The sequence below is a fragment of the Sphaeramia orbicularis genome, chromosome 10, assembly GCF_902148855.1.
Source record: "Sphaeramia orbicularis chromosome 10, fSphaOr1.1, whole genome shotgun sequence".
Taxonomy (NCBI): domain Eukaryota; kingdom Metazoa; phylum Chordata; class Actinopteri; order Kurtiformes; family Apogonidae; genus Sphaeramia; species Sphaeramia orbicularis.
In genome coordinates, this window is record NC_043966.1 from 32696483 (window position 1) to 32708960 (window position 12478).

Consider the following 12478-nt stretch of genomic DNA (forward strand, 5'->3'; position numbering starts at 1 on the left):
TTTATACCTATCGCAGGTGAGCGCAGCGTAGGATTGTCATTACCGTTCCAGGCTAGTGAGAGCGCAACTTCCCTGGTGAAGGCACATGTTTTATTTTTGTGGCTAAAGCTGCCTTTGTTTGTGATGATGGTACAGCGCGGGCAAAGCACTTCCTGCTGATGGAGAGGTTCAGCAGATAAATGATGAAAGGGATTTTCTGAGAACTGCTGTTATGGCTCTTTGAACTATTTTTACTGCCTTATTTTCCATGATTGCTGGGAGGTCCGACTCTTCTATGACAACCCATGTGTAGAGGCTTTGCAAAACCTCAGTAACTTGTTTACGTTTTGATGTTCACGTGGTACAGTGCAATTGTTCAAGTCCTACAATTTTGGGATTCTCTTCTTTGAAATGGATTTTATCAGGTATCTTATTCTCCAAAATACACAGCAGTCTTTTTTTTTTCCTTTTTTTTTTTTTTTTTTTTTTTTTTTTGGAGCTCTGATATAATGTTATTAAAACCATAATATCATTCAGTTTGGCAAAATCTTGTTATTGTTTTAATAAAATAATAATGCAATTATTTCATTGAATCTAAACTAAATATTACAGCTAACATTGTGACTTAATGTATATCTTTTAATTACAATCCTCCCCTATTTTATTACAGAAGATATATATCATAATGATAGGAAATACTCACTTTAATAAGCTCACAGTAAATGTGCTCAGTCACTGTTAATGCTTTGTTTCTTCGTGTGTGGTGTCAAATCTTTAATGCAGTGCATTCAATCAAGGGACAGATTGTCCTATTGTGTGTTGTTGTTTTGTTGTTTTATCAGGTAATGGCCACCAAATATATATACAATTAATCAAAAGCAATTATCAGCACTGATTTCATAAATTAAAAATACTATATTGTAAAAATAACAAAAATACTGCTACTACTACTAATAATAATAATAATAATCATCGTCATCATCATAATCATAATAATAATGAGTGCAAGTGGACTGTCCATTTCTGGATGCTCAAATTCTGCTGGAATAAGAATATATTATAATACATAATTTATTGTGTAGTCTTGCAGACTTCATTTATTTTTAATTAAACAATAATATATGTAGTTAATGACATCTGGATAATGTTTTACATCTTTACTTGAGGATAATTGTAACTAATTGTGTTTCTAAATAAGAATATTCATTTATTTTTTAGTGAAAAATACAGGACCATACATGAAGTTAATTTCTTAAAACTTGGAGAAAATGTGCATCGTCAGTGTTTGTGTCCTATTGTCTTAAATCTTAGCATGAATTCTGTTTTGTACCACTCTTCTTCTGTGGTGCCAAACTTTTGCAGTGCAGTCATTCAAGGGATGAGTTTCCTACTGTTTTTGGCTTCTTATCTGTGAACGATGTTTTGTCAAGCATTTGCTGCCAAATCTAGCCAGCAGTGTTTTGATAAATAAAAATTCAGTCTGTGTGTGTGTGTGTGTGTGTGTGTGTGTGTGTGTGTGTGTGTGTGTGTGTGTGTGTGTGTGTGTACCATGAGCTGAAATGTGAGCATGTTATTATACATAATTTATTGTCTTGTCTTGCAGATTTAATATATTATGAATTAAACAATAATTTATGTTCGTAAGTGCATCTGCTCACCACTATACATTTAAATTTGTGACTAATCATGACTTTTTAATTATATTAACTTATTTTACATAGAAAAAAACACCAAAATCATAAGAGACATTGAACCATACATGAAATAAATTTCTTAAATCTTAAAGTGAATATACTTAGTCACTGTTTGTGTCCCATTGTGTTTATTTTATGTTATAAATCTGTTTTGTACAACTCTTCTTCTGTGGTGCCAAATGTTCAGTGCAATCGCTGAAGGGTGGGTTTTCCATGTTTGGATTCTTTTCTGTTAACTTGCAGCCAAATGTAAACAAAATTAATTTAATAAACAACAGGCAATTACATCATAAATAAAAAAAAAAAATACTATATTATGAAATAAATAAACAAGTAAAAATAGCATGAGGAATAGAAGATGAGGCATCCAGTCTTGAATGCTTAAATACTGATGAAATATGAGCATATTCTAATATATAATTTATTGTCTTGTCTTGCAGACTAACATCTTCAACTAAACGATAGTGCAGTTCAAAAATGCACCCGGCCAACATATTATATCTGAGTGTGACTAAATGTGACTTTCACTTATAGTGACTTATTTTATTTAGAAACAAAAAATAATAAATCAAATGATAAAACATACAGAATCATACATGGAATAAATATTTTTGAAGCTTCGAGTGAACAATGTTAGTCTCTGTTTCTGTCTCATTGTGCTAGAAATAAGTAATAAATCTTTTTGGTGCAAGTCTTCTTCTGTGGTGCCAAACTTTTAGTGCAGTGCAGTCAAATGAACGCCCTGCAATTCTTGGATAAAACATAATTAACCAAACAAATAACCAGCACTGATTTCATAACTACAAATACTATACTGTAAAAAGCATGAGCAATAGAAAAATGTCCAGATGTCTAGTCTTGGATGTGCAAGTCCTGCTGGAATAAGAATATTAAATTAGAATAAAATAGAATAGAATAGAATAGAATAGAATAGAATAGAATAGAATAGAATAGAATAGAATAGAATAGAATAGAATAGAATAGAATAGAATATGTTGTTTTATTTTATGGTGCATAATTTATTGTTTTGCTGTCTCTTTTTTCAACTCTTCATCTAATATTGTACCAGACTTAAACTTACTGCCAGATGAAAGATGTATTATAATGCACAATTTATTGTCTTGACTTAATCTATTTCTAATCAAACAATAATACATTTACTTAAATGCATCAGTTATGCATATTACTTCTAGATTTGAGACTGCTGACAAAATATAGCATTTTAGTCAGAATATTCAGTTATGTTAAGAGAGAACAGAAGAGAACAGAAACATACATGAAATTCATTGTTCAAAGCTTGGAGTGAATGTACTCGGCCACTGTATGTGAATCATTGTTAAATGTGAAGTATAAATGTGTTTTGTACAGTTTTTCTTCTGCAGTGGCAAGTTTTAAAGTGCAGTCATTGAGGGGATGAGTCTGCTCAACTGCTGTCAGATGTATAAATAATTAACCAAAACCAACAACCAGTGCTGATTTCATACATGAAACTACCATATTGAAAAAACAAAACATGCCTGAGCAGTAGGAGATGGTATGTCAAGTCGGAGTGCTTAAGCACTGCTGGAGTAAGACTTTATTATAATACCTAATTTATTGTATTGCTGTCTTCATCTGATATTGTGCCAAATTTTAAAAGAAAATTAAAATATCAGACTTCTTGACAAAGTACCTATTTCTGCAATCTATTAACTAAGTATTATGCATTATTGTAAATCGTAAAACGCCACTTGATCCACTTCATTTGGTAGGAGACCAAATTTAATTCGTAATTTAGACCTCTCTTCCTTAATGGTGTAATATATGAGGGCGAGTAATAGACCAGAAATATTATCCCTCATCTAACACAAGGAGGCTCTTTTTAAATGGCTTAGTCGGTACAACTGTCATCTATTACGGTGACCTGTGCAGGACAGTGGGGTTCAACACCGGGAGTGATTCGCCCCTAGAGGAGGCTCAAGTATTTCCTTTAATGAATGAAGCCTGTAACATCGATGCCTGTTGACCTAAACCATGTGGTTAAGCTTTTCAGCTGAGGTCATTGTTTCTAATTTCCATTAATATTCTGATACAAGGCATTGTGTTTAACTCCAGACTGGAAGATGTGAGAAGGTCATTAACACAATTAGAAATTCAATATTAAGTGGAATGCTTAACTAGGTTTTCTGTGATCTTTGTCAGTTTACCTCCTTTGATTATTTAATGTATCTAGACACTTATAGGATAAAAATGAATATGTACTTTAAACCCTAAAGACCCAGTACTACTTTTGCAGCAGTTCCCAAATAAATTTTTGTCTATTTTTAACCTTTCTTGAGTGATTTATTACCATTTATTGTAATATTATGCTTTGTATTTTGCATTTCTAAGTAAAGTCCTCTATTTTCCTGTATTTAATGTACTGATCATGTAGATCTCCATAAAAGCTCAGATTAAAATTTGAAGGTCATTATCAGAAACAGAGAGAGCTGAAGAAAAAGTGACTTTTTTCAGTATAATATATCAACTGAACATAATAACAGGTAAGTGAGTACATTTTATTTATAGAGTGCTTTTCACAGACAGGGAGTCACAAAGTGCCTCACAGTACAGAATGCAATTAAAATACAATACAATACAATTTAAAATACAATACCATTTAAAATACAATACAATACAATAAATACATTAAATGCAATCAGTTGTAGCTGCCCTGAGGGAGTTTGGATTTAAAATGCCTACTTGAACAGGAATATCTTATGGCATGAAGACAAGTGTGTGGGTCCACTGTCTTTGATCCAACTCCATGGGTTTTACTGGTGAATCAATGCTGTAGAAAATGACGGTGTTTCCACATTCACTACGGAGCCTCTGAATGTCCAAGTGGGTCATATCTGATGATCATGAAAAGATGACAAACTGCATTTTACACCAATTATTTACATGGATTGATAAGATTAGTGGATCAGAAGTTACTAAACATTTTAAATCAGTAGATGGTTTTAGTCACCAGTGGCAGTTTGGGTCTTTATGGGTTAAATAACCTGCCTATTCTCTGTGTGTGTGTGAGCATTTGTGTGTGTCCTGTAGATAACAGAAGAAGTCAGGTAAGCTCTCCTCTACCCTTCACCGCTATCCTGCATCAAATTCAAGGCTGCATTTTTGAATTGGCTTCATCACTAATGCAGCCATCTGTCATCCTGGCAGGTACAGTGCAGGACTCATGAGTGGAACACTCAAAAGGAATCTGTGGTTGTTTTATGAAAGACGTCATCCATATGGAGTTAATAGCACTTCTAAAACTTTGCCCCAATGAAAAGAATGTCATGGTTTTTAGAATATCCTCTATTCTGTTTTTTTTTTTTTTCTTTTCTTTTCTTAAGGTCAGAGCATTGCCAGCAAAATCATGTTGTTTTTTTTTTATTTTGTAAGATGATGAAAAAGAATCAGTGTAATACAGTAGGTTTACAAAAACAGGAAAAATGACTCATCTCTATCCTATAGAGAACAAGGCCAGCATTAACATCCTGCTGCTTATTTGGCTTCAAAACCAATATGCTTACAAGTAATTGGCTCAGGTCAATTAACTTTACACCGTACAGCCTTTATTTATCTGTTATGTTAGATTTATCTTATTACAATCATATATTTAGCTTTTTCCATGTTCCGTGTTTTTTTTTTTTTTTTGGGGGGGGGGGGGGGTTCTGCTGAAAACATGACTTCATAGTTTCCCTGTGGTGTGTCTTTTATCCGGTGAGGTTATTTGCTGTAAATGTCACCTGGGACGCAGAGTGACAAAATAATGACAACCTTTTTTGAAGCAGAGCAATTTCCCAGAATTGAATGAGCAGGATGTGTGCAGAGTGAACAATATGTGCACTCGCCTCCTGATTGGTCTCTGTCAATACCGTTCTGACATCTCTCCAAGAATGTGTTCAGACAAATAGATGTGATGTTTCACAAAGAGGTAAAATATAGATTCAAGCCCATCTGTCCGCCGTCCAGTAGCTCTGATTATTCCTGAGCTTCCTTTGGAAACGTGCCGTTAGAGGCAGGAATGGATCACATTAAGGAATGTCAAAACATGTTGAACCTGGTTTCCAAGAAGTGCATTCCTGCTGGAATATATACTGTACTGTAATTGTGGCATAAATCTAACTGAGAGCTTCCTCATACCTACACGTTCAGAAAATATTAGTTAATTAAAGTGTCATTGAACTGGGTGGGTTGTGTGACAGAAAAATCCATTCATTCCATTAACATAGTAACTGTATCTATTTGCATGCCAAATGTCAAAGAGTGTATTGAGTTGTGAAATGACAAATACATGTCTCGTTTATTTTTGTTATACGACACCTTACTCATGTATAACAGATGCAGAACAGTTTTAGTCTCCGATGCTCAGGCTCTAAAGGTCATCAATCGAAAAGATCGAAAGAGATGCATCTGGTTTTGTGCAGGTTGTTATTTTTACATGAGATTTAATCATTCATGAGCTGTACAAATAAATGATACTCCCCCTTGTGATATTTTTGGAGGGTTGAATATATGCTTGCGAATGGCAGGTGCATTTGAACATTTCTGGTGTTAATTAAATGGTTCATTGGATGTGAAAATGAAATTACAAGAAAAAAAAAAGTGTGACCCTGATTTTTCTTTTTTTTTATTATTATTAATTTTTTTTTTTTTTAATGAAGTGTAAAATGCTATGAAATGCTTTTGGTGTAAAAGGGAGAAGAGATTAACAAATATCATTGGCAACCCAAAGATGTCTGTAATACCAACATGTTTCCTGCGTGCATTAAAACCCCACATGTAGCCCTTATTTCCATGCAACGAAGGTAATGTAAATTTACATTGGCTCTCAGAGATGTTTCGCATATATATACTGTACAGTAACAGGTGTTTGCAAATTGGAATATTTAAAGGATTTTGCAAATATTTAATGAGGGAAAAAGACATTGAAGCGCTGAATGGTATCCAGGATTTTCAACTGGAGCTCTTCACTTTTAACCTTTTATCTGCAAGAGACTATTTTTGGTAATTTCCACATACATTATAAGACAGTGACAGCAACAGTTACAGTGAGGACAGTGAGGAAACAATCTCAGGTCCAATGTGGTCTACAGGGTCTGTAAGGTCCACCTCTGCATGAACAGTGAGTGTACCTGCTTTGTTAGGTACCATGAAGTAATAATGGTACATCATCTTTCAAGTATCACCTAAGAAGGCAGTATTTAAATATCTGAGCAAGTACTGTATAGAGGGGAGGATATGTAATTTTCTTTGATGGATGCAACTCATGAATATAATAACTAATCCCATATTTTTCTGATGATGTTTTATGTTTGTAATGATGTTAATAATGGTTATTATTTTTAGATTTGCATTGTTAATAATGTGAATTGTGATTTTCATGCATATCATGTATGTTGACAGGTGTCTGGATCAGCACTTATATTGTTGGAATGTTGTAAAAGTGATGTTCTAATGTTTTAAAATACATGATTCACCTTACAAGTGTTTTCTTCTATTTTCTATATTCATCTCTTGGATTTTTTTTTTTTTTTTTTTTTTTGTCACCTACAGGTACGGAACCACATATGGTAACTTCATTGACCTTGATTTTCTACATAACAATAAAAAAACACGAAAAATGTCACAAAAGTAATAAAGTCTTGTTATGTCCTCCAATAACATACTAAGGTTGAAATTTTCTGAGTATTTCTATTTATTTATCTATTTTTATTTAAAATATTGAAAAAACAACAATTAAAAAAGTGTAAAGAAAAAAAAAAACATTTGAAAAGAAGCAGGATGAAGTACAACTTACATGCTCCCACCCCCTTACCCCATCTTTTTCTACTGATCACAAAGTCCCATGTCAGTTCCTCAAAGTAACTTAACAAATCTCACACATGTCAAAATAAATTCTAAACAATCCTGCACAAAACTCAAAATTACTATACATATAAAAAAACAAAAACCTGTCCATTTCATAGTCATATTACACATATAGATAAACTTCACTTTAAATATAAGTAGGCAAAAGAAATTCCAGATCCAAAGGACAATCCAATATATGGAAATAAATCATCCAAAAAAGAAAACAAATATCACAAAAATGTACAACAACTTCACTGTGACTCTTCAACAACACTCAGCGTCCAAAAAGGAATAAGAAGTCGAGCCCACATTGTCCCAACACAATTCGAAATGACCTGGCCAATCAGTGCCCGATAAAGGGTTAAATTTGATGTTTAGAAAATGTGTATAACACAATAATGTTCTCATGTCTTTACAAAGCCTTTAATAAAAAAAAAAAAAAAAAAAATCTCAAATCACAACAGTGGTTAACCTATGTGTTAGTACAGTAGCCTTGAATCCAACAGTGGTGTATGACGTTCTCCTATCAGGGACACAGAACTGCTCTGGGAAGACGGACACAAAAGCAGGGAGTCATAAAACATTCATCGTCATTCAAAGTCCCTCTCCCATGCACACTTAGACAATGTGACATTCACAACAACAAGAGAATGACGGTCCAGGAAGCATATTTCAGGAAATCTTTTTTTTTGCAGAATAATGAAATAGAGTGGTGGGGACAAAAAAAAAAAAAAAACTTGTGGGAAAAAATGTCATGGTTTGACACTTTTTACTGTCACCCTTTGTCTGGTGAAGAGGTACATCAAGCACACTCACAATGGAATATTCATGTTCCTACGTCAGTTCGAGTCACACACAAGATTTTGAATTAATGAAAAAGAGCATAGACGTTGGTTTTACTCAAGTCAAAGCTAATTTACACAAGATAGTCTGCTTGAAAACATGTCATCAGGTTCATTTTTCTTCTCCTTTTTATTGTTTTATGGGGTCTTTAAAATGTGGCTGCTCCTTTTCCTTCCATCCTCACCCATTAGAGTACACAGATGTGAGGTAATTCAGGGGAAAAAAAAAAAAAAAATCAGGTTACCATGTGTTGAACTGTTTAAGCACTAAGCAGCGGGTTTGATGAATTACAAGTCAGTTAGTCCATTTTTGCTGACAGAATGCAAATTTATTTATGACCCTGAGACTGGGAGAAAATGAAATCATCATATATTTCCAAATGTTCGTGCAGTGTTTCAGATTAGGTGAATCTATTTGGGATGGAAACACATTCTATGAATAAATTGTTTGAATTCCCTTTTGAAACAACTCTTGGAGAGCCTGGGCATCTGTATAAAGCTCTTGAATTCTCAAAGAAAGCAAAGATGTTGCATAAAAGCAGATTTTAATTTAAGGGTATGACAGGACACCCTTTTTCCTCTGAGTCGGGAGAGTTGTACTGTGAATCAAAAACACAAAATCAACCTTAATTTTTTTTTTTTTTTCTTGAGTGTCTGCTTTTGATTTATAGTCACAGAATAAAATGTGGCCCATTTCTATGATTTGGTGGTTATCCCATTTTACATTTTCATCAAATCACATTCTGAGGCCATATCTGTAAAATTGAGAAATCATCAGAGCTGAAGTAGTGGGATATTGGAAGTTCAGCTTCATCAGCAGTCTGTGCTGCTGAAATGAGAGACCTTCAGGAGGCTCCTTTACCCCCCAACCCCCCTACCCCCACCCTCCTATCACTTTCTTCCGCTCTGTTTTTTAAACTCTCCATCTCTCCACTCTCATTTGACTTTTTTTTTCTCCTCACTCAACTGCAAAAGATGTGGTGAGATCACACAGAGGCTATTTTATCTCCACTTGTGTGAAGTAATCTGATTAAACAAAGTCACAGCTACGCAAAGAATATCCAGATCATGACATTCCTACTAGTGTATTGAGAGCAGACGCAGTGACAGTGTGCTGTAAAAGCTTCCATTTGGGTTTTGTAGTACCCACTGGAGATAACGTCTTTATCCAGACTTTTGAGTAATTCATTATAACCTCTAACACCGAATGTAGGACCTACTGGAGATGTTATGTTAAAGTAATGGCTACTCTTCTGACATTACTAGATTTGTTTAGCCCCTAATTAATTTGCAGAACCTCATATCAATAATATATAATTAAATTGATACATTATTGATTATCATACAGTCATTTTGCATGGTAATTAAAGGCTAAAGCGCTGCGGCATACAAATCTCAAACCTCAATTTCATTCTCCTTGGACTGCTTCCTCATAAGTGGTTTGCTATGTAATATGCAATCCGCTGATGGCTTATTAAGATCTTTACAGTCATTTAATCTGAGACTGTGGTCAATTATATCTCTCTGGAGTAGCATTGCAGTTTAATTTGATATAAACAAAACAATAGGCTGTGAAGCTGTGGTCATGATGGAAGTTGATACACCCTCCCTCTCCCTCCACAAGTCTGTGCTGGAATGCAGACAGTCACAGCCTGCACTGCATCCTCCTCAAGGGACCATCTCTGCTGTTTGTAAACAATAAATAATATTAATTTCATGCTGGACACCTTCATGGGATCGATGCTTATCGACCAGGCGAATCAGTTGTCTTTATAGGATGCATATATTGTGAATGTAATTGTGCGGTTTACAGAAGGACACAGCAGTGTAAACACTGCAATATGTAACACGCTAATGATCTTTGTGTTTTCTTGTACTTATTGGTCACAGAGTCTGCTCTCTTTGGGTCATATATGATAGAAAAGGGAAGGGTGGTTCTGTCGTGGTTCTGTGATTGATTGCAGTGGAACAAGCTGCTTCAAGTCTCAGGATATTGTAACTCAAGCCAATGACAGAGAGAAAATTAATTACAACGCCACAAATCGATGGACAGCTGAATGTGTCATCTCCCCAAAGAGCTGTGATTGTTCATTGCAGTCAGAGAGAAGGAGCAAAGGGGCAGGATGCTAGACCCAGGAAAGTCAGTGAGGGAAAAGGTTGGGAGAGAGGTTTTGCCCTGCTTTGACTCAGCAAACACACACTGCACCATGAAAAACCCACTCTAGTGATTCCTTTTAAAACAGCTGAAGCTAAATCCTATCCGTGTTAAGGGCATAAGATGACTGACCATGCATTTATATGCATATTCTCACAGCGTCATTTGAAATTACTGCTGCTTTTGCAACAGAAAAAAGGAACATACTGTGACTGGAAGACACGCTCCAGCTTGCACTGCCTGATAGGACACGGAACAGATTAGCAGAATGAGAGAGATCATTACAAGCAACCTCACAAGTGACCACGGCTGAGTCATTCTCTTTTATTTCACAGCAGTGTGTCTGCCTTCTCTAGCCCTGACCATACAGTGGCTGTCAGGATTTCATCATGAACTCTATCTTAGGAGGTTGTGCCTCTCTGCATAACATGCATCTGCGTGCATGTATCTGAGCTTTGTACTGTTATTCTGACTGTGACTTTGACCTTTAGCAAGAGATGCTGGATGGAGAGAAGCCTTAATGAGTTTGTATAATAGCAGAGCTCTATCTGAGGAATCATCCATCTACATGAGGCCCATAATTAGCTGGTAAGACAGTGGTCCAGTTCTGTGCTTCCACTTATTATTCTGCTGACTAGTACATAGGAATGGGGGAGAAATGGATAAACAAAGACACAAAACCTCCTCTGAAGTGTATTAATAATCTGCTGTCGATTCTGGCAGCGTTGTAAAAGGCATGGCTGAACAGTCTTATAATCACCCCTCTGACACCCTGAGAAAATGAGGAACAGCTATGTGCAACATAAGTCACATCCTGGTCTGAGTTTGCTGACAGGTGTACACTCTCATGGGAGCGCTAATCCTCATTCTTCTTCATCTGTGTTTGTCCGTCACTGATGCACTGCAGCAGACACACAAAACCCCAAGACAAAGCAGACGCATATTTAAACTGAAACTCAATGACATGCAGATGTGATCTGCGTATATTTGTATGCAAAGCACTGACTTGATTCCTATCATACAGGACTGAATGTCATATCCATCATTTTCATGTTATGCAGCAGATAGGCAAAGTACACTTGCAAGGATACGGATGGAATGATTTCCATTCTGTCGTGCATTCCAGTGTGTGGTTAGTTATGCTTTTTCAAGATATGTAAATGTTTGCTTTGGGGGGGAAAAAAAAAAATAATAAAAAAAATCATATAACAGTAGGGCGCGCTAGGACACTCCATTCCGAGCCATCACGCAGGATCCGCTCCTGGTTTTGCTGCTCCGCTCCATCGCAGCACATACACATACACATACCTTCCCCGACTCTCTACACTCTAGCATTGCTGTGCAAGCAGATGTTTTGCCTCTGAAGCCGGTTCTTACCATTTTCGCATTTGGAAAAGGTATTTTTTCACGTCAAGGCTGCACAAAAAGTAACAGGAAGAAAAGAAGAGAAACTGGCTCCTTTCTCGTCTGAGAAAGAGAGAGGAAAGAGAGTTGAGAGGATAGAGGCTTAGGACGTACACGCAGAGAAAGCAGCGGCAGCGCGAGAGGCAGCGGTTTATTTACCACACCTGTGATGCGTTGTTCTAAGCAACGAGGACGCACGAGCGGGATACAGATGGCCACGGAACGGCGCGAGGATATGTGCTGAGGAAAAGACTTGGGCGTTGGAAGAAGAAGAAGAAGAAGAAGAAAAAAAAAAAAAAAACAGGTGTTAAGTGCAACAGAGGACACTCTCCGGACCCAGTGTGCCAGTGTTTATTCTCCGCTCCTCGCCTTCTGAAACTTGGGTGATAAAACAGCACCAAGATGCCCTTACTTCTGGGCCCCTTTGTCCGCTGTAGACTCAGCGCTGCGCTCCTCGTGCTCTGGCTCGTGCTCGATGGCTTCACCTGCACTGGTGAGTTGCATCATAATGTTTGTTTAATTACCCTGGGAAATGTGGT

The 12478-nt window shown here is 36.2% G+C and overlaps 1 protein-coding gene across 3 annotated transcripts in view; it reads left to right on the forward strand.

Annotated features, from left to right (window-relative positions):
- The first annotated feature begins 11842 nt into the window (after positions 1–11842).
- The window catches only part of unc5a (unc-5 netrin receptor A), a 155387-nt gene continuing 154751 nt past the window's right edge, over positions 11843–12478 (forward strand). For all 3 annotated transcript variants that reach the window (XM_030145812.1, XM_030145813.1, XM_030145814.1), the window contains exon 1: positions 11843–12432. In XM_030145812.1, coding sequence (XP_030001672.1) covers positions 12342–12432 — 91 coding nt within the window. In that variant the 5' untranslated portion in view covers positions 11843–12341. The remainder of the gene's footprint in view (positions 12433–12478) is intronic.